We start from the raw sequence: 27,962 nt of genomic DNA, 5'->3' as shown, positions 1-27,962 counted from the left end.
TGCAAGTTGTACCTAAATTAAGCTTGGGCCGCACAAATATAGAATGTGGGCCGCATGCGGCCCGCGGGCCGCAAGTTTGACATGCCTGCTCTAGATGCAATGGAAGGAGAAAGTTGTATCGACACGTCACACTGTTGTCCAAAATGCGAAAAGTCGTGGCAACAATACAAAATCTGATGTTATATTTTTAGTGTGACATACATGTATATGAATCTAAAAAATATGTCAATTTTTGAAAACGGCAACGCAATATTTCCGTTCTCCGAATTTTTTTAGAAAAACTAAAACCGCAGTTTTGTTACAATCAATAAGAATATGTTAACGTACACTAAATTTAATCCAAATCGTTAAAGCCGTTTCGAGAAAATTGCAATACCTCCAAAACGGTGTATGGGAGATATAAGTTAAAAGGAGATATTCAAAAAATTAAAAAAACGGGTCTAGGAAATTATGCAAAATTCCAGTCCAAAGTGCATGGGCGAAACGCATTATTTTGGACTACAGGGGTCGAATTACGGCATTATAAAATTGAATTTATTTCATAAAGTCCACAAAACAAAAACAAATTCTTGTTTACGTTTTCTTCTTCTTATTTTCAGAACCGCTGTGCAGAGGCCGCCAAATTCAATTTAATGTGACGTTGCATAACCCATAGCCAAAAGACCAGCAAGGCGCTTCAAACGATACCTGAAAAAAATAAATTTAAATAGGGAAGTTGAGAAAGGCAGTAAACATGAACTTGGTTATCCAATATACAAATTAAATTAGTTAAGGAGAAAGAAGAGTTTGGTAATAGTTTCTCTTAATCGTTGTTTCTCCTAAAAAGTAGTTATTGGGTTATTGCGTATGTTTAAGTAAAAAAGTTCAGCTGTACTGTTCATGACATTTATTTTCAAAGAGCGATGTGTCCCTTATAATTTCTCTTAAAGAAAGATTTTATGTAAAGTTCAGCAAAACAGTACATGAACGACATTATTTTTGTCTTAAGAAAGATAATAGAATATAGTTATAAGAAATATTCAATGAGTTTAGTTGCTCATATTCTAAGGCCGTGTGTGAATTGCGTTAAATAGTTAAATCCGTGTTAAATTTTTGACACTATTGAGGTGAATACAAAATTTTCAGCTGTTAAAAATTTATTGGGCCTGGTTAAATTTGAGTTAAATTTTTTTTTGCAAATGGTTTTGTTTTTTTTTTTTATTAAAAAGGAGTATTATGGCAGAAAAAAGGCAGAAAAAATTTTAAACAACAATCAATACAGCTGAAATTTTTTTATTAACCTCAATAGTGTCAAAAATTTAACACGGATTTAACTATTAAACGCAATTCACACACGACCTAAGTAATAAAGAAAATGGTTAAATTATCTATCTATAAAGAATGAAGAAATGCCTCCGTTACAAATAAATAATTGAGTGCCGTTTTTGGTTGATTTTCTTTTGTTTGGGGTTGTTTAATCTTTAAGAGCTATAGTATGGAATGCGTTTGCGTTGGGTATGAAATTGAAAATTCAAACTCTTACAAGACAATCCTGGTGGATACTCTTCCATTCATTCGAAATTCGCCCTAAAAATTCTTATAAAAGGATACTAACCCATACTCACTAGTTTCAGTCTCGACGGTTTCTAGCGATAATGGGTTCGTTCAAAGTCCATTCGTGGACAATCTTAAGTATTTAGGTTTAAAGAAGCATGATTTTATATCCACCCTTATAGCAAAAATATTGATTCGTTCGGTCAGATGGAATATTGTGTTAAGTGCAAACATAAGTGATTTTAAAACAAATAAAGTGCAAACATATCTTTTGCATATAATTTTAAGTGTTATTTGATGCTCTCTGATGTTTGTTTAAAGATAAGATGGTCGTCGGTTTTAAAAGAAGTGCTTTAAACAACGGTTCTCCCCTTGGCTCAAAAAATATTAATTTTTTAAAGAGTTCCCAAAAATTAATTCAGTCAAATGCAGTTAATACTAATACGTCATTAACAAATACTAACATAACTGTGCTAGAATTGAACTCAAATTTAACTGCTTTCTTTAAACATGAAGAAATGGCAACAACAACTCACACAACCACCAAACAGGATATAGCTGCATTACCCGCACAAACTGTTGCCACATTTGTAATTAACAATAAACGACCAACGATAATTATATATCCCACAGGTAAGTAATTTGGGCTTCTGCTCTTGTGTTTCGTTCGAGATAATTTGTGATAGCCAACATAACATAGATACGAGCTGAAAGCTCGTTAGTTCATAGTTTAACAATTAATAATAAATGCTCATACGTACCTATCTTTAGAAAATGCTAATTTTGTTTTGTCTGATGGTCAAATAATCATGAAAGAAAGGGGAAAAAACTTATTTTTATTGCAATATCTGTTAGAAAAGGGAAAATCGAAATTTTATGAAATAGGAATACACTGAGGGAAAGAAGCATACAATCAAAGGAAACCACTTTGATTTTACTATATTTCGAAATGATTAAGTTTCGACAATAAAAGTTTTAAAATCATAATGTAACGACATTTAATCATTTATCCAACGAAAACGAAACCTTATTCATTCGATTCGATCTTACACCCAACTGTTAATGTTTAGGTTCATAGCCATCAGTTCCAGGGTTATTATCTGTTGTCCTTATCTTAGCTAGATAAGTTATAATTTCAATCTTGAGATTAATTGCAGTTTTTATATTAACGAAAGATTTTTCAAAGTAAATAATTTTATCTAAATTAGTATCGTCAACTTTCAAAATTGAGCTATTCATCTACTATTCATGCTGTTAACAGCAAAATACTTTACAAATTAACAAATAAATTTGTAAAGGTTTCCAAGAAAACTAAATTTTTTTCTTTCTCAATCCGTTTATAGTTCATTTACAAGTTCAATTGCAACTTTCGAAAATTTTTGTACCAACCGCTTTAAATTTTAACTGTAACTTCCACACAAAATTTCGGCTTCTTACGGTGAGTAGTTTCTGAGATATAGGGCTTCAAAAATCGCAAAAACCGTAACTGACTCACTGACAGTTCATCAAAACTATGGAGAACTTCCCGCTATCGTAGAAACTTGAAATTTTACACGGTGATAGGACTTGTGGTGTATACAAAGGGAAATTTGAGATCTTCAATTCAGAGGGAGTGGCATCCGCCCATTTCCGCTGAATTTTCATCAAATTTTATGGAGCACTTCTGATTATCGTAGAATCTTGAAATTTGGTGGAATGGTAGAGATGGTAGTTTATAAAAAGATAAAAATTTAAAATTTGAAAATTTTAGCCAGGGGGCGTGGCAACGGTCCATTTCCGCTGAATTTTCATCAAATATTATAGAGCACTTCTGATTATCGTAGAATCTTGAAATTTGGTAGAATGGTAGAGATGGTAGTTTATACAGAGGAAAAAATTTAAAATTTGAGAATTTTAGCCAAGCGGCGTGGCAACTGCCCATTTTCACTGAATTTTCATCAAATATAGAGATTTTCAATTATACAGCCATACCTTGCAAAAAGTAGTGAAATCACAACAAAAACATTATTGTTAAAAAAGAGCCAAGTTCTCCTATGTTGAAATTATGCTGGCACAAAAAGTACTGAGATGTAAAAGTGTACCAAGTTCTAAAGTTTTGGTTAAAACTCGTATCAATACAATTTTGATTGTTTACTTGGCAATTTTTGAAATGACTTTAAAAATCGGTAATTAAAAGAAAAAATGTCAAGAGAAAAATCAAAATTTTATTGATACGAATTTGAACCCAAACTTAAGAACTTGCGAGCCAGTCATTCATGTTATTTTATCCGTCTCAAATATTTTCCTCATTTTATTATTTATATACTATTTTGCATTATAATTTTTTTTTTTAATTTACTGTGTTTAATTTATTGAATTCAAATGCATCTTATAATTGTTTTATTAAAACTGTTAGTTGCATATTATTATAAAAATGAAATACAAAAATAAATAAATACAAAAAAATAAATAAATATGCCACTGTAACCATCAAATTAAAAAAATCAATAACTTGTTTTCGATTTTTCACAAAAAAATAAATTTTAAACGTTTTTAAAAATCAGTTTGTGTTTGCTTTAGGTTTAATTTTGCAATCATTATTAAAATTACTACAAACTCTTGATGAAATTTTAGTATGTATATTGTAGATTGAAGTTCACAACATACCATTTGCACAACCCTTTAACGCGAAAGGTTTCTAAATTTTCATCAAATATAGAGATTTTCAATTATACAGCCATACCTTGCAAAAAGTAGTGAAATCACAACAAAAACATTATTGTTAAAAAAGAGCCAAGTTCTCCTATGTTGAAATTATGCTGGCACAAAAAGTACTGAGGTGTAAAAGTGTACCAAGTTCTAAAGTTTGGGTTAAAATTCGTATCAATACAATTTTGATTGTTTACTTGGCAATTTTTGAAATGACTTTAAAAATCGGTAATTAAAAGAAAAAATGTCAAGAGAAAAATCAAAATTTTATTGATACGAATTTGAACCCAAACTTAAGAACTTGCGAGCCAGTCATTCATGTTATTTTATCCGTCTCAAATATTTTCCTCATTTTATTATTTATATACTATTTTGCATTATAATTTTTTTTTTAATTTACTGTGTTTAATTTATTGAATTCAAATGCATCTTATAATTGTTTTATTAAAACTGTTAGTTGCATATTATTATAAAAATGAAATACAAAAATAAATAAATACAAAAAAATAAATAAATATGCCACTGTAACCATCAAATTAAAAAAATCAATAACTTGTTTTCGATTTTTCACAAAAAAATAAATTTTAAACGTTTTTAAAAATCAGTTTGTGTTTGCTTTAGGTTTAATTTTGCAATCATTATTAAAATTACTACAAACTCTTGATGAAATTTTAGTATGTATATTGTAGATTGAAGTTCACAACATACCATTTGCACAACCCTTTAACGCGAAAGGTTTCTAAAATATTTTTGAAAATGGAAAAATGCTAAAAACTTACAAACAAAATAGTTTCGATTTATTTTTACTTGATATCTTGGCCTTCTTCTACGTACATATCTCTGGGCCAGGCAATTTATATTAGATATTTCTCATTACAACAAAATAGTAACCAAAAGATAAAGTTAACTATTTAATGCTTCCCGAAGTGTGATATAATAAAAAGTAAACTTCATCACTGGCACCAAATATATTTTTTTGACCCTGGTTTATTATTTTGAAAACTTGCCGTGTTATTGCAGATTTCAAATATGTATAAAAGTTTCCAAAGATGAAATTAGAACGAAAGATATTAAAATTTGAATGCAAAAAAAACCGAGGTTTTCACTTTCAGAGCAAAATAACAAGCAAAAATCGAGGCTTTTATTCAAAAAGAAATAAACAAACAACAGTCGAGAAAATTTGTTTATTTTTCTTTGTTATTTTTCTCTGAAAGACCCTGTTTTGTTGCTTTTAAATTGTAATATCTTTAGTTCTAACTTTAACTTTGGAAACTTTTATGCATTTTTGAAAACTGCAATAATAAACCAGTGTCACACTACACAAATTTTTTTCAGGGTGTTGCTTTGAAATAAAAGTGAGAAATTGTGTTTTCATACAACATGGAACTGTTAATTCATTTGCAGCAAAATGGCGAATGAAATAAAAAATATTTTGATTAATTAATTATTTCTTATTATTAGGCAATGTTTAAGAGAAAGAATTATAAAAAACAAAAACCAATTATGAGCGGAGGAAGCAAAATACTGTTGCAAAGTCGTGATTTATCGTAATTTCACAAAAACTGCATTAAATCGAAAACTGTAAAGATTTAAGATTAACAAGTTACCAAATTCTGAGAGCCCTAAGGTTGGCCTATCAGCATACTTCGTGTGATCCATTACTTTTGGGACACCCTGTATATCAAGTTATGCATTCGTACAAAAAAAAAAGTTGAGATAGCATTTTTCCATAACATTACGATGGTAGAGAATGCCTAAAAAGTGGGTCCCGGAAGTCCGTCTGTCTGTCCGTCTGTCAGTCTGTTAAGCTATGATTACACGGTCAACGAAATGGGTCAACGCGTTGACTCTCTGACGTAAAAATGACGACACAATCTGTCCCAAGAGTGTCACGTCGTGTGATCGTCAACGAAAACTGCTGTCATTGCATTGACGGGTACGATGACAATCGCGTTGACACACATTTTTGGGTCAACGCATTGACCTGTCATTGCCATTGGGACGCGTTGACAGGGTTTTAGGACTGGGTGTCATCGCAATGACCCTGTCCGAGCGTTGACGGGGCAGAATTTAATACCGTGTCATCGTTTCAGATTGACATTGTTTTTTATATAGAAATGTCAAACTAATTTTTGTTTAATTTTTCTATGAAAACTTTTTTCAAATCTCATTTTCTCCGCTTTTTTTTCAAAATATTTTTGGAAAATTTAAATTTTTGCTTTGTGTCAAACAGTTTGATCAACATAGTTTTGCGAGTCTACGCGTTGACACTGCTAAGTAAACGTCACGTTGACACACCTGCGCGTCAACGTAATTTAGGACAATATTGACGCAATAGTGTCAATCGTGTGATAGTCAATGTTTTAAGCATTGACATTGTGAACGTTGACGGTGAGATGACAGAGAGAATATGGATTTTTTCTTGACGTCAGAGAGTCATCGCGTTGACCGATTTCGTTGACCGTGTAATCATAGCTTCAGTCTGTCAGTCTGTCAGTCTGTCAGTCTGTCAGTCTGTCAGTCTGTCAGTCTGTCAGTCTGTCAGTCTGTCAGTCTGTCAGTCTGTCAGTCTGTCAGTCTGTCAGTCTGTCAGTCTGTCAGTCTGTCAGTCTGTCAGTCTGTCAGTCTGTCAGTCTGTCAGTCTGTCAGTCTGTCAGTCTGTCAGTCTGTCAGTCTGTCAGTCTGTTAATTTTTTTTCGATAAGTGAACTAAATAAACGGAGCATTGAAGGCCACATCAATTTATCCTGTCAATTTTTGTACACTCAACAGAAACTTACACCAGTCATTCATACGACATGACAAAATGTGTGTTCAGCTACGCTGTTCTGGACAGTTCCAGACAGAAAAGAACACCTTTGTGCTGTTGAGGTTTTTCGGCGTTTTGAAGTTAGCACCCCCAAATGCTATTTTTTTTAACCTCCCTGGTTTGATTACCAAGGTTAATCCAGGATAGCCCATGTTCTAAAATTATAACAGAATTATTTTTGTTTTTTTTCTCACCTCAAAAATAAAAAAAAAATTTTATTCAAACATTTTTTTTATTGAGTGTAAAAATTGTTGGTATTGCTATGTGTTTCGTTTCCCCAAATTTGGCCCAGGATAGCCCAATTTTTGTACAGGATAGCCCAATTTGTTTTTACTCTACCATTTTTTCAATATCAGGAACCGAAAAGGGTATGATATATTTTTCCTATAAAAAATTCTTTAATTTAAAACCCTGGTTTGTTTGCCCAAGGTTAGCATAGGATAGCCCAACTTTTATTTTCGCTATCCTAATTTTAGACTAAAAATTATAGAAGCATTATTTTTTATTCAACTTAAAATAACACTGATCAACAAGGTTTTTGTTACAGAAACCAGGGTATACTTTTCTACAGGTTTTTTGTGTGCTGAGCTCGAATCCGAAGTCAGAAAAGTTCTATCACATCACGTTTTTGAGATATTACCGTTAGAAAATCGAAAATGTCGTTTTTTACCAGTTTTCGAGGTTATTTCTTAACCTTTGGTTATTTTTTTTAAATTAAATTTGTAACGGTTTCTAAAAGAATTAAGTTTTGTCTTTCTAAATCCGTTTAAATCTTTTTAATATCTGTTTTCTTCTTCGAGAAATCTTAAGTTGAAATCAACGTGTTCGGGATATCTTATATTCATTTGCTTTTATTAGCAAATCTCGAAAATTTCTTAACCATTTGCTTTCAAATTTTGACACAAATTTATAGCGGCGAATTTTGTGAATCGCGACGAGATACAGCAAATCGTGACCGTGTCAGGTAGTTGTAGTAAAAAATTAATAGTCAGAAAATTAAAACTTTAAACCTGTAGAAAAGTATACCCTGGTTTCTGTAACAAAAAAAAAGTTAAATTTTGTTGACCAGTGTAATCATTTTTAGCAAAAAAACAAAACCGACTTCCATAGATAAAAACTGGGTTTTATGGTTTTTAAAATAGTTCCTATGGCTAAAAGTGAACGAAACGACCACACTGCAGCCACCAGCTTTCCAATACAAAAAGAATTATCAAAATTGGTTCACTCAGTATAAAGTTATGCGGTAACAAACATAAAAAAAAAAAAAAACAACCACAGTGAACTTTTTAATTTTTAATTTAGAAATAGTAAATCCACTGTTGTGGGCACTGTGCCTCAACTCCATTGAATGTAGTCCATATAACATAACATTCTTGTTAAGAAGTTTAAGTTGATTAGTTTTATTTCACCTTAAAAATTACATCACTTTTTTCGCTAGCTCACTTTTAGTTCAAGAACTATGACAACAATTTTTTTCTAATTACAAACCTCTTAAAAAACAAAATTTGTTTTTCCAGTGTTTAAATTGTCCTTTTTACACTTTTTCTCAAAAACCATTATAATTCAGATCAACAACCTCTTAAAAATCAAAAAAGGACAATTTTTACACTGAAAAAAAAACAAATTTGGATTTTTAAAGTTTTGGTAATCCAAAAAGTTTTTGTATTATAATATTTGAACTAAGGATGGGCTCACGAAATAAAGTGATGTAATTTTTTGGTTGGTATAATAAGTTTTTTTTGTCATAATTTTTTAACTAAGCGCTGACGATAAAAAATTATGTAATTTGTTAGAATTACCATAGTTAGTTTGTGAAAGTACCTACCTACCAAAAAAGTCATATTCATGTACTAAAAAAGAAATCATCTCACACCGTTTTATATTTGTTGTTACTTTTGAAAAAAGTTTGGATACATTATACCAAGTATGTAGCTTGTGCTCATATGGCAAATAAAATAAAAATAATGATTTTTACACTTAAAAATATTGGTATTTTGTAGTTTTTAAGGTGAAATTAAACAAATCAATTTAAGATTCTTAACAATGTTATGTACATTCAATCAAGTAAGAATTCTTAGTCAAATGAAAAACAGTTGAGGCGCAGAGCTCACACCAGTGGATTTACTTTTTCTAAATTATAAATTAAAAAGTTCACTGAGGTGTATGGGTACTATTTTTTTTAAAGGTGAATAAAAAATAATGCTTCTACAATTTTTAAATTAAGTGTAGGATAGCGAAAATAAAAGTTGGGCTATCCTATGCTAACCTTGGGCAAACAAACCACGGTTTTAAAATTACGATTTTTTCTCAGGAAAAAGAAATCATAATATTTTCGTTTACTGATATAAAAAAAGCTTTTTATTGTATCTTTTTTAAAAAATTGTGGAATAAAAAAAATCGGCTATCCGATTATTCACAAAACTGTTCTGATCAAGCTTAATCCTCGTTGAACAGAACTAAAACAGTTTTCGCTCACTTTACACCTACAGGTCGTTTAAACGCTAAACTACTCGAAGTTTTTTTTGCAATTCAGATTTTTTTCATGGAGGAATGTTCATTGGGGTCGCAGTAATAATATACAGTCCGTAACACATGGATAGCCTCACCCATAGTACTTTTAAAAATCATCTGTTTGTTGTACTTTTTAAATGCGAACATATTGTAATTTTAACTGAGCAGCAAGTAGTCACTACTGTGTCAGGGATGCAGACAAGTTTTGATTGATTTCTTGAAGTTAACGGTGTTTTCTTAGAACTATTTGTTGAATGCCAATAAAATAGATGTTTTTTTGGTAACACAGGATAGCCTCACACAATTTAATTTAGCTGAACCGAAAGTTATTTGATTACTTTTTTAACAAAAACAATTTTTTATTATTTAGCGAAGTTAAACAAATAATTTTAAAGCATCGTGCATCTTTATATCAAGAGAATCCAAACAGCCCTAAAAAGAGGTTTTAAATGCAATTTGGAATAAATGTTAAATTTATCATGGTCAACAATGGAATAGAGGACTGTTAATCAAGTTCCTTAAGCGCCGATTGCTCACTAAAACAATTTGACTTAAAAAAAAACCACCTATATAAAAGGAAACCGAACCATCAAGATTGAAATTATTTCCTTGAAATTTGTACTTGAATTATTTTAAATACTCTTAAGATGACTAAATACCTACATATATGTATGAACATAATATCAGAATCAGAAAAAAAAATATGTCAAGAATTTTAATAAGTCTATGCAAACATAAAAATTTTCAATTCATATACATATTTTCATAATATGAACTTTTGTTATTTCAAATTACTGCGGAGTCCGAACGAACAGGTCCGAATTCGATGATCTTTTTGTAATTAATTAATATTAAAACTATTTGATCAGCTACATTTATAACTTACAATTTAAGAAACTAAAAAAAACTAACTAGCTATGAAATAAAATCTTGGAAGTCAGCAGTCAAGTTAGACCATCTTCCAATAATCCATAGAACCTTTTACTCTCCTGAGTTCAACTAATAATAAAATGTCCAAAAAAATTTGAGAGATAAGTTCTGAATTTTTTTTTTTTTTTTTTAAATAGACAGGTAAATTCTTTTGTTAATTTTTTTTTTCAGAATTCATTATTCACTTCATTACTTTCAGTTCAGGGATTTTATTTTGCAGATGAGAATTAACTTCTGGCTTTTCAAAAATGTAAAGTAGGATGTCCGTTATTTCCCAATGTGATGTTTTCGGAGGTGACATCCCCTAGTTCGAAAGTTTAGGATCTAAAAATGTATGGGAATTTTTTTTGAGGTCGTTAGCCCGTGGCTCTAGGGTCATACTTTCCCCATACAAATTTGTATGGGAAATTCGCAACTTTTACATAAATTTTTGAAGTGAAAACTTCTTTAGTATCGTAGTAATTTGAAACACGATGAAACGAAAAAGCGACACGATAAATCAATTGACTATAACTTTTTTGTTTTAATAGATAGATGAATTAAATATACTGTAGATAGGTAATTAAATAAACTATAATTGTACAAAATTTCAATTCATTTCATATTCAAAATCCTGAGATAACGGTAAAAAGATGTTCTTTTTCTAGACACGTTATATCTTTTGATCTAGAGCACATACTCGTACATATTTGAATTAACTTTAATACGCATGCTGATAATGTTACCTTTCATTTGATGTATCACACATAACGGTACGTGCTTAAGTTCCACGAATTGAAAAACTTGAAAAAATACCTCAAAACACATGTGAAGATCTGTTGCCGATGACCAGCCACCAGTGTAGGAAGTACCGTAATCTCAGTTTGAAATTTCGACATGGTTGACTTTAAAAAATTCTTACTTTTTTTTGTAGGCGTCGTAGCAATATGATTGAAGCGTCATATAAAAGGTGAAATAAGCTTTTGGATAATATAAAATGTATAATCAGTTGTCATAGAAAAATGGATTTAATGCTGTTAGAAGAAAAAAAAAGATTTAATATTAAGTTTGTGTTTGTGACCAATTCTTTATAATTTTATAATTGAAGTAGTTTAATTGGACTTTTTTGGTCAGTTTGTTTTGTTTATGTAAATAAAAAATTATAACAGAAATTTTTGTTCCGACGTTTCGCTGGAGTTTCTCAGCATCTTCAGGGGCGCTTTATTATTACGTCTACATACATATATAAAATAACAATTCTTTAATTTGTTTTAATTTTAAAATTCATTTATTGTAGCTGTGTGTTATAATAGTCTCCGTGTTTTTTTGTCGTTTTTATTAGTAAATTTTTAAATTTAATTTCAAATTTTTGTTTTAGTGCACTGAAAAAAGTGTACTATTTTGTGTTTATCTATAATAATTCTCTAAATTGTGTTAAAAGTGTTTAAAATTAAATGTTTTACCTTATAGAAAATAGTCTCCGGTAATTATTAAAAAATAAAAAAAAAAAGTTTCGCTCAGTTTGAGTGTTTTTTTTTCTTTATTTACATGTGTCAGTGTATTTTTCCTATAGGTATATGCATTAGCACTTCCCCTCATTATTAATTCCGTTTATTAGTTTATAGCTCACTTTCTCTTGTTTCAATATTTTTAAACCCATTTTATTAGTTTCTTATTTGAATTTGTTTTTAAAATATATAAAGCGTCCGCGGTTCAAGTGGTAAAAGCGTGGTACTATTTGATTAACTTTTTCTAATCTTAGGGGTTCAGGTTCAATTCCCACTGTCTGACCAAAAATCAATTTCTTTTTTTTAATTGATTTTCATACAATTTATTTTTTTTAAATTTTTTTATTTATTTTTTATTTCTTATTTAATTATTTAATAAATGAAAAGAAAGGTAGGCCTAAAAACTCCTGGTACAAGCAAATGCAAAAACACCAGCATTCAGTTGGCCTCAGAAACGGAACAATACAAAACCGGGAGGCTTGCCGCCGATTTCTGAGGTCAACCCGGCGAATCCCACAGGCGGATCACTAGTGTGAAGCAGTAACGTGGGAAGGTTATGATCCCCTCGACATCGAGATCATAACAGCGCCGAGAAAAAGGAAGAAGAAGATTTAATTTGTTCATTTCAATATTATTATTTTTTTTTATTTTTTATATTTTTAAATATCATTTTTACTTAATTTTTTTTTATTGTATTTCAAATAAATACCATGGTTTGCTCCACTAAAAATTGTTCTGATGGGTCGATTTCTACTCCCTTATGCATTGGTTCCACTAATGGTTTTATTGAAAAGATTTCTAACTCAAAGTTTGCCTATTGGTATTGCCCTGATTGCCGCGAATTATCTATGTCTACATTAGCTTTCAAAATGTCTTCTTTTAAAGCAGACATTTTAAAACTCTCAAAAGGTTTCGAAGAACTTCTCAATGTTTTTAATACTGCGGTCTCAAATTTAAATTCTTTTTCCATAACTAACAGTATGGTAAATAACTCCACTTCAACTGATGATTTATTAGTTCCTGACCTTCCTCCAAATTTAATTTCTTCTCACGATGATGATATTCTTGCTCAATCTGGTTCCGGTATAAACAAAGCTCATGTACGTACCCAAAAAGTTAAAAAAAAAAGAAGGAGAGACAATTCATCGAATGTGAAAAATTCTGGTCCATCTCCAAAACGCACAAATCTCAACACAAATCCCCATCCTATTGCCGTATTACCTGATCCTACTCAACCAGTAGCCTCGACAACCACCGTTGCTAGTACTAATATAATCAAGGCTGTTTCGAAACCAAGATCGATTTTCGTTTCACGGTTAGACCCTAATACATCTCCTGATGATATAATTTCCCATTTAGTTTCTTGTAAAAGCATTCCTTCAACAACTTCTATTAAGTGCCCAAAAATAAGTAAGCCCAATAGTTTTATTTCATCATTTAAAATTGTAACAAACCCAACTTATTTTGATTCCATTTGCAACATTCATAATTGGCCCCTAGAAACCTTAGTTAAAGAGTTCTCCATCACAAAAAAACACCCTGTATCTAAATTACCTTCGACAAAAAACTCAGCAGGATTGCCCTCTTTTACCAAAACGTAAGGGGGTTACGCAGCAAAACCGCTGACATTTTCATGAATTCAGAAACATTTCCACATGATATATTTGTTTTAACAGAAACTTGGTTAAATGCTAGCTTTTTAGACACGGAACTATTTTGTCAAGAGTTATTAGTTAACAGAAAAGATCGCCACACTGGAAATGCAAAGGAACTCGGAGGAGGTGTCTTAGTAGCGGTTCGAAATAAATTTGTTTCTTCTTCCATATCATTCCCGTTTAAGCTCTCAATTGACTTAATCTGCGTTAAAATGTCTTCAATGACTAAATCAATTTATATTCTAAATGTATATATCCCTCCAAAAAGTACATCATCCTCTTATACAGAGCTTTCGATGGCTTTAGATTACGTACTTGACCTGTCTTGCTCCAATAGCAACATATTACTTTTAGGAGACTTCAATTTACCTCAAATTGATTGGGTCCCTTCCGATGATGAAACATATCAAGAAGCTTCTCTAACATCTTCACAAAATGAGCTTGCTTTATTAGACAAAATTTTGTATACTGACTTACAGCAGATAAGCTGTATTAAAAACTATAAAAATCGATTTCTCGATTTGGTATTTTCCTCTGACGCTATTAGTACTCTTGTTCTAGAGTCTAGAACTGGTATCACTAATATAGACGGTTACCATCCACCTTTGGATATCTTCTTTGACTGGAGCCATCATATTACTGAAAACAGTAACGATTTTGATTGCTCTTACACTCTTGATTTTAAAAAAGTAAATTTCGAGTTGCTTTCTGAAAACATATCTAGTTCAGGGAAAGAAAATATACTTACATTATCTAATATTGATGAAGCAGTTACAAATTTTTATAACATCCATTTCCATTAAAAAATCAAATAATAATAATAATTTTAGTCACCTTTGGTACACAAAAGACCTAAAAATACTTAGAAATAAACGAAATAAAGCATGGAAACTTTTTTTAAGAACCCTTTCACCAGTTGATCACGCTTCTTACGTTGAACTATTTGAAGAATTTATTTATTTATTTATTTATTCAATCTACGATAATTAATCTACAGATTTGCTTAATTTAAAATATTTACAATTTCATGTTTATATTAAATATATAATATTATGTACATAAGCTAGAGCATTTTTAAGAAAAGTTATTGTGTAATAACATAATTAAAGAATTTTTAAATTGATTTCTTGATAGATATATATCTAGATCCTGATAGTACATATTAAAAAATTTACAACTATGAGAAATAGGTTCGCGCTGTCCATAGTTTGTAGAATGAGGATTTTCAAATATAAAATTTCTCGTTCTCAAAGGCCGACTTGGTGCGTAAATATTAATTAAGGATAACAAAAAATCACAATTTATATCATTTGAAAGAATATCGCGAATGAACAAAACACTAAACATTCTACGTCTTGATTCAAGAGTTTGCATTCCTACCAATAAACATCTGGAGTTATAATCAAGGTTTACATAAGCATTTGTTCCGAAATTTCTCAAAGCAAATCTCAAAAAATTCTTTTGAATATTTTCAATTCTTATTATAAGTTTTTTCGTACCGGGACACCAAATGACTGAACAATACTTCAATAATGGTCGTACAAGAGAACAATAAATGGCTTTTAATGTGTACGGATCCTTAAAATCAGTAGAATTCCGTTTAAGGAAACCTAACATTGAATTGGCCTTTGAAACAATATATGAAACGTGTGAACTAAAATTAAGCTTATCATCAAAAACTACACCTAGGTCTTTAACCTGATGTACTCTTAACAATTTGTAGCCTTTAAGAAAATAATCAAAAGTTATAGGGTTTAATAAATGATTGTAAGATATTACTGAACACTTTGATAAATTAAGGTCAAGGTCATTTTGTTTGCACCAAACTTCAAAATTAATTATGTCTTGCTGAAATGCAACACAATCATTATAACTTTTTATTATTTTAAACATTTTGATATCATCAGCAAAAATTAAACATTCAGCTGTTGATAAAACTGATGGAAAATCATTAATAAATAAAACGAACAAGGGTGGACCCAAATGACTTCCTTCAGGAACACCAGAGTGAACCGAAATCGATTCAGATTCCAAGTCACCAATCTTTACAATTTGTTTCCTACCCGTAAGGTAGGAGCTGATCCAGCTTAGCAGGCTGCCATCAAAACCATATAATTTTAATTTTTTTATTAAAATAACGTGATTGACCCTACTAAAAGCTTTGACAAAATCAGTATAAACCACGTCCATTTGAGATCGTTTTTCCACTGCGTTAAAGCAATGATGTGAAAAACAAGCCAAATTTGTTGTTGTTGATCGACCACTTATGAAACCATGTTGGAAATTGGAAATATGGCATTTAATAATTTCATATAACTTATTCTTTACTATTTTGTCAAATAGTTTTGGAATTGTTGAAAATTTACTTATTGGGCGATAGTTTGTAACTTTTTTCTTATCACCTGACTTGAAAATTGGATTTATATAAGAAACTTTCCATTCATCCAAAAAATGACCATTTGACAAAGATTGGTTAAAAATAAACTGAAGAGGCGAAGATAGAGATTTATAACAATGTTTTAACATTATTGGAAACACTCCATGGAAATCTGGTGAACTAGATGGAACCAGCTCATGTAAAGCGGTAGAAACATCTTCCAATTCACAAAGAAAATTACAACAATCTGTTATTGGTAATAAAGTTTTACAATCGTAGTTATTGCCAACTACCAAATTCGTAGTATTATAAATACCTTGGAAGCATTCAGCAAACCAATCAACAATAATTTGTGGATCACTGGAAGCATTATCATTGTAAACCATTATTGAAGGAAAACCAATTGAACTACGCTTTGCATTAACAAATTTCCAAAAATTTTTTGGATTTTGCTTTAATTCAATCTCAGTTATATGAACATAATTACTAAAACAAAATTTTGATAGAAAAACATATTCTTTCCTAAGACGTGAATATATAGTAAAATTTTCAGAAGTTCTGTTGTTTTTAAAATTTTTAAAAGCATTATTTTTTGCATTTTTCAAATTCAAAACTCATTCAAAAAATTTGTACACCGACTACATGATTGAGAAAGGAAATTCCCTAAGAAAAGATCCAAAGTCATTTTGGAACCTTGTTAACTCAAAGAAAAACTCAGATGGATATCCGGCAAATTTCACTCATGAAGATATTACATTACATCAAACATTTGACATTTGCAATGCATTCGCCAGTAACTTTCGTAATTCATTTGTTAATGAAACTGTTGATGTTGACGAAGTCTATTTCAAAAATTTACATTCATATTCCGAAACGAGCTGTACGAACATCCCTGTACTGCAAAGTACTGTGTTAGACCTTCTTTCATCCTTAAATGATGATTGTTCTGCTGGCCCAGATGGTGTGCCACCAATAGTATTAAAAAACTGTAGAAACTCCCTAGTTCAGCCTCTAACATTTTTATTCAAACTTTCCATCAAGTCAGGAACATTTCCCTCCATCTGGAAAAGTCATTCCTCACTCCTGTTTTCAAGAAGGGTGATAAGACAGATATAAAGAATTATAGGCATATTTCGAAACTATCCTGCATTCCAAAGGTTTTTGAGCAAGTTGTTTGTGATAGTCTATCATTTTATAGTAAAAATCTGATAAGTGAAAAGCAACATGGCTTTGTTAGAAAAAGATCTACTACAACTAATCTTCTTAGCTTCTTAAATAAATGTTCTAATGCATTAGAAAAGGGTAATGAAGTTGACTGCGTTTACACTGACTTTTCAAAGGCATTTGATCAACTTAGTCATAAAATAATAATCTTCAAATTAAAAGCTTTTGGTTTTCCACGTATTTTTATTGCCTTTGTTGAATCTTATCTTAACCAAAGATCCTATCAGGTCAAATTTAGAAACTGTCTTTCAGATCTTTTCATAGCCAACTCTGGAGTCCCTCAGGGAAGTCACCTAGGCCCATTTTTATTCATTTTAGCTATAAACGACGTAATCTCGTGCATAACTTCAAGTGATATTCTAATATTTGCTGATGATATGAAGATTTTTAAATAAATTAAGTCTGACAATGACCGTATCCTTCTACAAAGCGATATTAACAGTTTTAATGTTTGGTGTGGTAAAAATGGCGTTTCACTTAACCCAGCTAAATGCCAAACAATTACATTCTCGAGAAAACGAGTCATTAATATTTTTGATTACTGCATCTTGCAACATAAGCTATGTCGAGTATTTAGCTTCAAAGACTTGGGTGTCCAATTTAGTTCAAATTTAGGATTTACTGAACACATCAATTTTATAGTAAATAAAGCGAGCTCAATGCTTGATTTTATTAAACGTTGGGCAAAGGAATTTGATGATCCATTTGTTACTCTATCTTTATACAACTGCTACGTTCAACCCCATCTTGAGTACGCTTCTCAAGTATGGAGTCCTTTTTATGAAGTTCATAAAAACCGAATTGAATCTATACAACACAATTTTGTACGTTTCGCCCTAAAAGGTCTTCCTTGGACCGATCCTTTCAACTTGCCACCTTATGAACATCGCATTCAACTTCTTCAGATGCTAACTTTAGCACAGAGACGTGTAAATAATGATTTAATCTTTCTTCATCAGCTTATTAATTCCCAAATTGACGCCCCTGATCTATTAGCTCGTATTGGTATAAATTATCCGGGTGGATCTCACCTCCTACGAAGATTTGAACCTTTGCATATCGACTTTCATAGAACAAACTATGGTATTAATGAGCCTCTTAGTCGCATGAGTAAACTTTTTAACTTGAACCATTCATCCTTAGACTTTAATTTGACGAAAATGGGTTTAAAAACATTATTTTTTTGTTTTTTTGGTTTTATTGCATTTTTATATGTTTTTAATCAAAATTTAATTATATATTTTTAAATAAATTAACATAAAGTTTAATAAATTAAAAACATCACAATTTAACAATAACATTTTTTTACATCTTAACGCACAACATAAATATCAGAGAATGGCGGTGTTATATATCGAGTTTGTACTGTCGATGTCTTCTTTCAAATTCATCGAATATGCTCTCTTTTGTTGTATTCTCAGAAGACATCGACAGTACCAACTCGTTATATAACACTGCAATACTGTGATATGTATTTATGTTGTGCGTTAAGATGTAAAAAATAATATTTACATTTATTTTTCCTTTAAAAGTCTTTTGATATCATTTAATTTATTAAATTTAAACAAAATAAATGTTTTTGTTTACAAAAATCTTAACTTTAATTAAAAAAAAACAACAGTGGTAATTTTTATCCCAAAGAGGCTTAAGTATATTATCATCAAAATCGAAGCTTGTATGTATTGCAATTTTAAAGCTTTAATTACTCCATTAACTTGGTCATATACAAAAAAAAACGATTTCAAGAGGTTTACTCACTTTTTGGTGTATTTTCTAGAGGTCCATCCCAAAATAAAAGTGTATAAAGACCTTGATCTCATCTTTTTGCATATAGTCTATAATAGTGAAATGTTTTTCTTTTGCATGTTTAATTAAAAATAGAAAAAGGGTTATCCCAAAAACAAAAGAACCCGATGCATTCTATAAGTTTTGCAATTTCTATAATTTAAATAAGACTAACGTGTAAACATATTCGCATCAGTGCCGGTTTAAGCACTACCGGCGCCCCTGGGCAAGATTGCAAGTGGCGCCTCTAAAAAAAAGTCATCTAAAAACAATTTTTTAAAATCACGAAAAAAGCAATAGCAGATTATGTCTTACCTCTCATATACTTGTTAATGCATTTATTAAAAATGTGCAGTGTATTAACTTAAAAAGGTTAACTTAAAAAAAAAATTAATTATTCATGTCATTTAGGCTCAATTGACAAGACTACCTTTATCTCTGACTTTTTTGTTTAAACACATTTAAAGATTAGGTACAGTTGGTTTTATTTGAACAATATTTTTTCAAAAACTTTTTCAACTAGGTACATTAATGTCGTTTTCGATTGGAATCACTCAATGATTCTCTCATTCTGAAATCCAATAAAAAACTTTGAATCGCTTCCACCCAATTCTAAAATTTAATATCTGTATTGGTGAAAAATCAAATATTTTGTTTTTGTTTTTTCACTAGGAGAATAAAAAACTTGCACGCTTCTTAATGATTCCAGGCGCTTCCGGACTGCCAATCGAAAACAACATACTTTTATAAGTATAAGGTTTGTTCGTTGTGAGCTCTAGGGCACTCTGGGTCGCACAGTGGTTCCCTTCTATGGAGTAAGTGGAAAAAACCTATAAAAACCGAACGGGTGGACTGATTTGATTGAAATTTGGTATATAAATTAAATGAAACGAGTTCTCATCGTGGTTAAAAAATTGTGTGTCGTGCTTTAAAATTACTCATTTTCTTAAAAGTTGTATTGATTAATATATTTATTCTTTTTATTTCCTTTTTTTGTTCTTTTTTTTTCTTAAAAATGTAAATGTCTCTTACACTTTAAGGCAAATTAAAACTGAATACAGAGAAGGTTTTTCAGAAAGCAAAAAATTAAAAAGTTTCATAAGTATTATAGCACCTTAAATTTATACTTACTAAACTAGCCCAAAAAATTAAGGGAACAAAAAAAAAATGTGATTTTTTTAGTGATTTTCGATAGATAGTATAAAAAATGATCGTTTCATGACAAAACAAAAAGCATTGAAAGCTACATTCCTCTATTTTTAAACTAAATATTTTATTTCTAATGGTAAAATAGCTAAATCTTTGGAATTATTCAAATACCAAAATTTTCCAATTTTTTTTTTTGTTTTCTAAAAAAAGCGAAAAAATGATTTTTATTTTTAGAACTATTTGGCCTTAAGATTCTTTTTGTTTCAAACTTCTACGATTTACGATTTAGATTGCAATATCAGTCATCACACCAAAAAACATACTTTTGACTTTGACTATCAATATCTCAACAACGGATCTTTTTAAAGCGAATTTAAGGACACATTTGAAAATTTCATTTAATTCTCTACAAATAAATTAAGTTTAATTTGTTAAAAAAATGTTTTCTTGCATTTGAGATCATTTTAGAAAAGCTATCAAAAAAGGCCTTTTTATGGGTTTTTAGAAAATGTGCCGCTGTTTTACAACTATGGGTGATTATGAGCAAAATCAAATTCTTTTGAGTTTATTTGAACATTTTATTATTAAACACCGTTTAAATTTTAGATAAACCAAAGAAAATTACAATTTTTCAAAAAAAAGTTAAATTTTGAAAAAAAAAAAATTCATATCGTTTTTGGATATTTTTCCTTTTTTGGAAAATTTTTGATTTTTCTTTATTTTTTGGCTTATCAGTGATGACTACATAGACCTCTTATAATATAAAAAAATTTATTTTATCAAAAAAGCCGTTAAATTAGAAACGATAATACCGATTTCAAGTGCTGTTTGAGTGACACGCATTGCTACACTCAAGAAGCTCTTACGGGAGAATGGGTCAAAATGGGTCATTTGTTTTAACACCATAAATAGTATATATCATAAGCTTTAAATTAATACTAAAATGAACGTGGAGCATCGTGGAGCTTTTTTTTTATAGGCTGGCAAAGAGTAAAAACTACTCGCTCTAGAGGTGTCTTTATATAATAATTCTGGTTTTTCTGATTCAAAAGCAAATTCAACAAACGGTAAATGTAGACTTAAGGACAAATATACCATTAACACCACTGCATACTTTTTTTTAAAAAAAAAAAGCTCTATTATTTAAAAAAAAATCGTCAAAAGTTGCAGAAAAAAAGAACGAAATTTCGAAAATCTTAAAGAATCTAGTTTGAGCTAAGTATACTCGGGACCAGGGCTATGCAAAAAATTAAAATTGATTGCATTCTGTATTTAAATATATTGTTAATCGAAAAACCAAATCAAAAAAATTGAGAAAATTGTTTCACTTTTTTGGGTTTTTTCCATGAGGGAACCACTGTGGGTCGCTCCGAATTCGTTGTCAAGCGTTTTTTGTAGCTCCTTTTTCAACCAGAGTTATTTCCTCTGTGTTCGATGTTCGCAGATGAAACTAAAGCTCTGAGGTGTTCGATGTAAAATAAAAACCCGAGAAACTCTGATTTTTTTCACAGTTAATTGAAATGACTTAGAGTGCCCTGGAGGGGGAGAGGGTTTTCTGGATTTTGGGCTTTCTGGATTTTTAATTTCGGGATTCTGTCCGTCTCCCTTCTCTTTCCTTATTCATTATTATAGGGGCACCTTTGCAAAAATTAAATTGGTAGGAGGAATATTAGGATTGCTTTAGTCTTTCAAAAGAAATTGGGGCGCCTTGTTCTTCAAAGATGAACGAAGATTTTGGACACCATTGTCCTTCCGGAAGCCAAATAAATTAACCCAAAATTGGGGGGCGCCTTCATTCTTCAAAAAGTTTAGGACAAACAATACGAGCGCCGTTGAAAATGTAAAATAGAAACAAATTGGGGCGCCTTTGTGAATGTAAAAAAAATAAAACATCGATTGGAAAGACTTCGTTATTTATATAACTTTTGTAAAAGTTCGGGGCGCCTGCGGCGCCCCTCAATTCTTGCGCCCCTGGGCGACGGCCCAGGCTGCCCCCCCCCCTAAAACCGGCTCTGATTCGCATTATAATGTTTTATCATATAAATAATTTTCATTTTGTTAAATTTAATCGAAATTTATTTTTATTTTATTTTTTGCAGTTTCTCCAGAATCAGTCGTTATTCCGATTGTTTCATGCATCCTAGGATTTCCTTTATTGGCCTTACTTGTTATATGCTGCTTGCGGAGGCGCGCTAAACTAGCGAGAGAGCGCGATCGACGACGAAACTACGACATACAGGACCACGCCGTTAGTCTGGTCAGATTTAGTCCAATTCATAGGCTTAGTGAGTTCGCATGATTGTGTCTTTTATATTTCATTTGGTTGGCTTTATTTTTCGTACCCTGCTTCCTTTTTAATAAATAACAAAATTAGCACGAACTGGCCTTTATAAAATCTTATTTTCTTATTTCAGATAACAGATCCTCGCGAGTTATCAGCTTACGCCCTGAGCGAAGCTTGAGCCATGGTTTTCCATCACTGGAACTGGACACTGTGCTAGAAGAACGAAGTGACGTTGAACAAACTCAAACAGAAATATTTAATTCAGACTCTCCAGTCGAATCAACATCACAGCACAATTCATGTTCCAGCTAACACCTACTACATGCAATGACCGCCAATAACAGTAGAATAAGTAGTAGTAAAAGTAGTAGTCCTTTAACTTATTTTGTTGAAAAAAGTAAATTAAAAAATAGCAACGACCATTCGATAAAAGAACCGAAGCAGAGAACCTTACATTCTGACTCAATACTTGGTGGTTCACCATTGTGGACAACACTGACCCATGCGCAGACAATCAGTGAGTTTTCCAATGATTGTTTATAACACTCAACAATGTGATTATCAAGGATATGGAAACATCTTCATGCAACGATAAAATGGAGAATGTATATCTGTACATATTAATAATTATTATTGAATTCACATACTTAGTTAAATAATAATAAAAAAAAAAAACAAGACCAACTCTGAACGATTTGTTTTTATTTGAAAATTGTTTTTCTCTCAACTATCTAATACTAAATACGACGGTGGGTCAAAAAGTTTGGGGAAAGAAATTGTCAAATTAACGAAACTAGCTGCCAACTGAAATCATTACCGTCGCGTCGTGCTGATACCCTTTATAAAGATTTTGGATTGCTATAAATTGGAAATAAAAAATTTCAATGATGCATTTCAAAGATAGCTATAACTTGCCCATTAGTCCAATTTTTCGACACTCTGGTGCAGGTTGTCCATTAGAATATCTAAATAAACATTACAATCCATTGTTTTATCAATAAAGACCAAGTTACCCACACCAGTATTGTACTCTTAATTCTTATCGAATAAATAATAAAAAAAACAGTTATTCATCTAATTACAAAGAGGAACTTTAAATAGAGAATTTTATTGAAAACACTTTTACAATCTCATATTGGAATAAACTGAAGTGGGGGATAAAACATAAGGGATTTAGATATCACACTTTTTCCATTTCCCAATTCTACAATAGAAAATACACTTCGTTAGATTAAAAAAAAAATAAGTTACACAAGACTTATACCTTTAACTAAACTCTTCACCCTATTAACAACATCTGAACGTTGTATTTCTTTACGATCCAGCATTCTTTTTAAAAGTGTATACATTTGCCTTTGTGCTGAGAAACTAGAAATTTCGAATAAATCTTGCACCATTTTGTCCGTGTAGCCCTAATATGAGAAATATAGTAATATCAGTTTATTATTTGTGTTTAGCTTCAAATTTTTAGAATTTTACCTCGTATTTGCTGAGATTAAAAGCTTTAGCATCACGTTTGAGAAGGTCGTATATCAAGAGGAATTCAACATAAGGCTTTGTTGGTGGAATCCTTTTTTTACCGGTGATCGAGTTTTTAGTGCCATACTTGTCGTCGTAACTTCGAAGAAAATTATCCAAATTCTCTACTTCGGTGAGCTGATCTTGATCATCAAGTTCTTCCTTAATGTCTCGTGTAAGAGAATATGGAAGAATGTTCAGTATATTGTAGTCAGTGTTTTCTAAAAATATGGATGAAATAAAAGAACGAAAAAATAGTTAACCTAGAGAATATAAATAGATCACTTTACTCCTTTCACTATTCACTCATCTCATAGATGATGATCAGCCAAACAGAAAATTTATAATTAAATAAGTCATACTCATAACAAAATTGTCTGTATATCAACATATAGAATAGGGGTATTCGTGAAACCAGGTAAACGTGGTAAATGTTAAATTTCGTATGGAAAAACTTTACCAAAATCTGGTACCTAAACTTTTCCGCATAATTTTGTGTGCAAAAGTTTACCATCTGAATATGGTAAATGTGGAAAACTTTTGATGTTTAATTTCATGAAAAAATAAACTAAAATGACTGCAAGAGGTGTGAATATATTTACAAAAATTATAATAAAATAGAAAAAAAATAGTTTTAAATACTTTTTTTTCAATTTCTAGCCCCAAATAGACTTCAAATGTTCGTGGCGGGCCGTCAACCGCATTTGCGGCATTTTTTTTTTTTTTTTTTTTTAAGTGAAAACTTCTTTAGTATCGTAGTGATTTGAAACAAGATGAAACGAAAAAGCGACACGAAAAATCAATTGGTTATAACTTTTTTTGTTTTTATAGATAGATAAATGAAATTTATACTGTAGATAGGTAGTTAAATAAACTATAAATGTACAAAATTTCAATTAATTTCATATCCACAATTCTGAGATAACGTGAAAAGATGATCCTTTTTTAAAAACGTTATATCTTTTGATCTAAAGCACATACACATTTTATTTTATATATATTTTTACTTTAATAAGCATGCTGATAATATAACCTTTCATTTGAAATATCACACATAACGGTACATTCTCTACAAGTCATACAATCTTAAATTGAAAAACTTCAAAGATACCTCAAAACACCTGTGGATATCTACTGCCGATGACCAGCCACGGTCATCACTCAACTTCGTGACGCGACTGAGAACCAACAACTAATTATTAATGAGAAATCTTACTGTCACTTAGTTGTCCCGTTATCATAGATAATTACTGCATTACAAATAAACAATTTGATAAACCTTAAAATTTTGACTTATGATCTATGGGAGGAACCACTGTGCACCGGTGTAGGAAGTACCGTGATCTCAGTTCAAAATTTCGACATAGTTGGCTTAAACAAAAATAGTAACTTTTTTTCTAAATTTGTAAAAATATGATTGAAACACCATATTAAAGCGTAAATCAATTTTTTTCGATTTTTTTTTCAAGAAAAATGATTTTTGAAGGTTTCACTTCTAACACGTGTGAATTGCACACATGATTTTTTTTTTTTTGTAGTAAAAGACAAACATTCATACCTTCTTTAAGACTATTAAGACTGGACCTCATTTTGCCTTGTATCTCAACATTTGTTAAATCTTTTTGCTGCACAGTTCTCGATGGAGTGTTTGCTTCATTATTATAATGCTGATCAGCTGTGAAAGGTGCATACAACGCTGGTTTGTGTTTTCTTGTAGTTAAAGGTCTTAGCGTAGTTGTTGTAGAAGACCACCAACTGGGAGATTGAAACCAAGATGATGTGGATTTCCTCGTTGTTGAGATTTCAGTTGTTGTTGAAATAGGTGGCACTGCAGTAGTTGTTTCATCTTCCGAGTTAAAAGGAGGCTCGATTGTTGTCGTTGAAAGTGGTTCATATTGAAGCAAGTCAATATAGTAAGCTAACCCCTGCATACATGCTGGAAGGTAGTTGTCAAGCAAATTTCCTTCCGTTTCTTCTATAGGATATACCTGGAAAAATTAAAGGTTATAAATAACTAATCAGCAGTTTTCGTAAACCAATTATTATATTTTGTGTAGATCAATAAGGCCATATTTTTCAGTTGTTTTGTGTCTCGATCTGATTAAATTTTTCATTTTGAAGTTTGCATAATACTGTGGCAACAAGGAAATACAACATAAGTCAGTTTTTACAAATTTGACGTTTGGCTTCCCATTAGAAACCAATGCTTATGTCATTTTTCTTTAGCCTGTAAATTTAAGATAAAAATACGAAAAAAATATGGCAGACAGAATTGCTTATTGTGATCAAATTTGGAAAAAACTTAATTTTGACATAAGTCGACTTATGTTGCTTTTGCCACAGTATTATGTAAACTCCAAAATGCAAAATTTAATAAGATCGAGGCACAAAACAACTGAAAAATATGGCCTTGTACATCTCAAAACTCGCCCTAACTTGTTCTTCAATCTGTCATTTTATGTTTCATGAAGTTATTCAGCACAGAAAAGTTAAAAAAATAAGATGAAAATTGACGTTTTGGTGAATAAGTTCTAAATATCTCTCCTCAAAAATTAAAATGATCGTTTTATCTAATTTATTTAATTTTAAGAAACAATTAAAGTAGGTATGTACATATCATTTATTCAAAAACATGGTTTTGTCTTGTTTACGGACACAAAATTTCTCTTATCTTTATATAATTGTTTTTGTAAACCGATTCATAAAAGAAGAAAACCTACCTTTGAGTTTATTTGTGGTCTTTATAGACAAAATCAAAGGGTATAAACAGTTCCCCATCAAAATTTCTATGGAGGTGTCGTCCTTAAATTTTGTGTAGTTTTTTTTTAAGGACCAGACGTCAAAAGCCAAACCTATTCCAAAAATCACACCACAGTGCACCACATCTGTGAGATACCTACACTGAAAAATATTAACATAACTTTTATTTTAATGTAACACAAATTTTTATTCTATTCAAACAAACTCATTTAGGTTATCTTTTTAAGTGGTTCTTGCAGGCAGCATGGTCATTTATCATCTGATGATAGCTTTCCGATATTGATAGATGCGAGATTTGAAATTGGTAGTAAAATAAAATTTTAAGTAGTGTAAGGCCTACAACGTTTTACTGTTTAAAATTGGGTTATTTATATTCGTCTTTAAAAGATATTTCTTTCAATATGAATGAATTGTTTAAATTAAGTAGGTATGTTTTTTTGGTTCCAGAATCATATAAAAAAATATAAAAATGTAGGTAGAGATAACTATATAACCGTGTGACCTATTTAAACACAAAGCCCAACCATTCAATTGTTATTTCCATGAACAATGCATTCATTCCCAAACGATCAACTTACCGACTTTGCGCTTAGAATCACCAACGTCGTTTGTAAACAAAAGATTTTAAATAATTTATTCATATTTACATATCAATATCTTCACGCACAGTTGTTTAACTCACTGTTTTATGTATTAGTTTCAATAAGAATTATAATTTAAAAGAATATAGCTTTTAATACTGAAATTCTTAATCAGAAGCACTATCCACCACATAAACGACCAAGAGGCAAATCTTAACTAAAGTTCTAAATTCACATTGGCACTCCGTCAGTGTCAAGCGACCTGTGAGTTTGGCAAATGTACAATACGGTTCAACTGGTTAGATAAACTCTGCTATATTTTTTTAATAGAAGTTTGAAGAAACTCTTCAACTTTCTTCGATGTAATTTTTGTGAAAAATATGTAGTTGTTGTGTTAGGTATGAACGACAAGTTACGACTTCACTGTCGAGAGGATAATAACTCTCCCCCACTTTTCTTATTAACACAAGTGATCCTCCTTTGGGGTTCACGGGTTGGCATTAGTGATCAAATAACCTTTTCCAAGGTTTCGAAATATCCGCTCAGCTTTAAATAGTTTTAATAAATCAGTTCAAATAAATTATTTTGAGTTTTAACAATTCTTTAATATTAATTTATGTCGTTTTCGATTGGCCGTCCGGAAGCGTCCGGAAGCATTCAGAAGCCTTCTGA

At 30.8% G+C, this 27,962-nt stretch overlaps 2 protein-coding genes across 4 annotated transcripts; one reads left to right on the top strand and one right to left on the bottom strand.

Annotated features, from left to right (window-relative positions):
• Positions 1-1,200: 1,200 nt before the first annotated feature.
• Positions 1,201-23,122, top strand: LOC129908672 (uncharacterized). Of its 3 annotated transcripts, XM_055985336.1 has the most exons (4): positions 1,201-1,494; positions 1,716-2,166; positions 22,247-22,432; positions 22,562-23,122. In XM_055985336.1, the coding sequence occupies exons 2-4, from the start codon at positions 1,860-1,862 to the stop codon at positions 22,741-22,743; spliced, it is 675 nt and encodes a 224-aa protein (XP_055841311.1). In that variant the 5' UTR covers positions 1,201-1,494; positions 1,716-1,859; the 3' UTR covers positions 22,744-23,122. The 3 variants fall into 3 exon arrangements, with proteins under 3 accessions (XP_055841311.1, XP_055841310.1, XP_055841312.1); XM_055985335.1 differs by lacking the exon at positions 1,201-1,494 and having other exon boundaries at positions 1,518-2,166; XM_055985337.1 differs by lacking the exon at positions 1,201-1,494 and having other exon boundaries at positions 1,518-2,166; positions 22,247-22,404; positions 22,562-22,676.
• Positions 23,123-23,506: 384 nt separating this feature from the next.
• Positions 23,507-27,494, bottom strand: LOC129908671 (uncharacterized). Its single transcript, XM_055985334.1, has 5 exons — positions 27,288-27,494; positions 25,508-25,937; positions 23,911-24,170; positions 23,696-23,843; positions 23,507-23,635 (listed from the first exon to the last, which is right to left on the bottom strand). The coding sequence occupies exons 1-5, from the start codon at positions 27,348-27,350 to the stop codon at positions 23,562-23,564; spliced, it is 975 nt and encodes a 324-aa protein (XP_055841309.1). The 5' UTR covers positions 27,351-27,494; the 3' UTR covers positions 23,507-23,561.
• Between the last annotated feature and the right edge of the window lie 468 nt (positions 27,495-27,962).

The sequence above is a fragment of the Episyrphus balteatus genome, chromosome 2, assembly GCF_945859705.1.
Source record: "Episyrphus balteatus chromosome 2, idEpiBalt1.1, whole genome shotgun sequence".
Lineage (NCBI taxonomy): Eukaryota > Metazoa > Arthropoda > Insecta > Diptera > Syrphidae > Episyrphus > Episyrphus balteatus.
The sequence above is the reverse complement of the archived record's forward strand: the minus strand, read 5'-3'. Positions and strand labels throughout refer to the sequence as shown.

What these genes read in the sequence shown, in the direction of transcription:
- LOC129908671 (XM_055985334.1), bottom strand. Translation starts at nt 27,350, where the DNA reads ATGAATAAATTATTTAAAATCTTTTGTTTACAAACGACGTTGGTGATT. An exon ending in TCTTAATAGTCTTAAAGAAG is followed by an intron (nt 24,171 to 25,507) that starts GTATGAATGTTT and finishes CCATATTTTTAG; the next exon opens with AAAACACTGACTACAATATA. An exon ending in GGTGAAGAGTTTAGTTAAAG is followed by an intron (nt 23,636 to 23,695) that starts GTATAAGTCTTG and finishes TTTCTATTGTAG; the next exon opens with AATTGGGAAATGGAAAAAGT.
- LOC129908672 (XM_055985336.1), top strand. Translation starts at nt 1,860, where the DNA reads ATGGTCGTCGGTTTTAAAAGAAGTGCTTTAAACAACGGTTCTCCCCTT. An exon ending in GATAATTATATATCCCACAG is followed by an intron (nt 2,167 to 22,246) that starts GTAAGTAATTTG and finishes TATTTTTTGCAG; the next exon opens with TTTCTCCAGAATCAGTCGTT. An exon ending in TAGTCCAATTCATAGGCTTA is followed by an intron (nt 22,433 to 22,561) that starts GTGAGTTCGCAT and finishes TTCTTATTTCAG; the next exon opens with ATAACAGATCCTCGCGAGTT.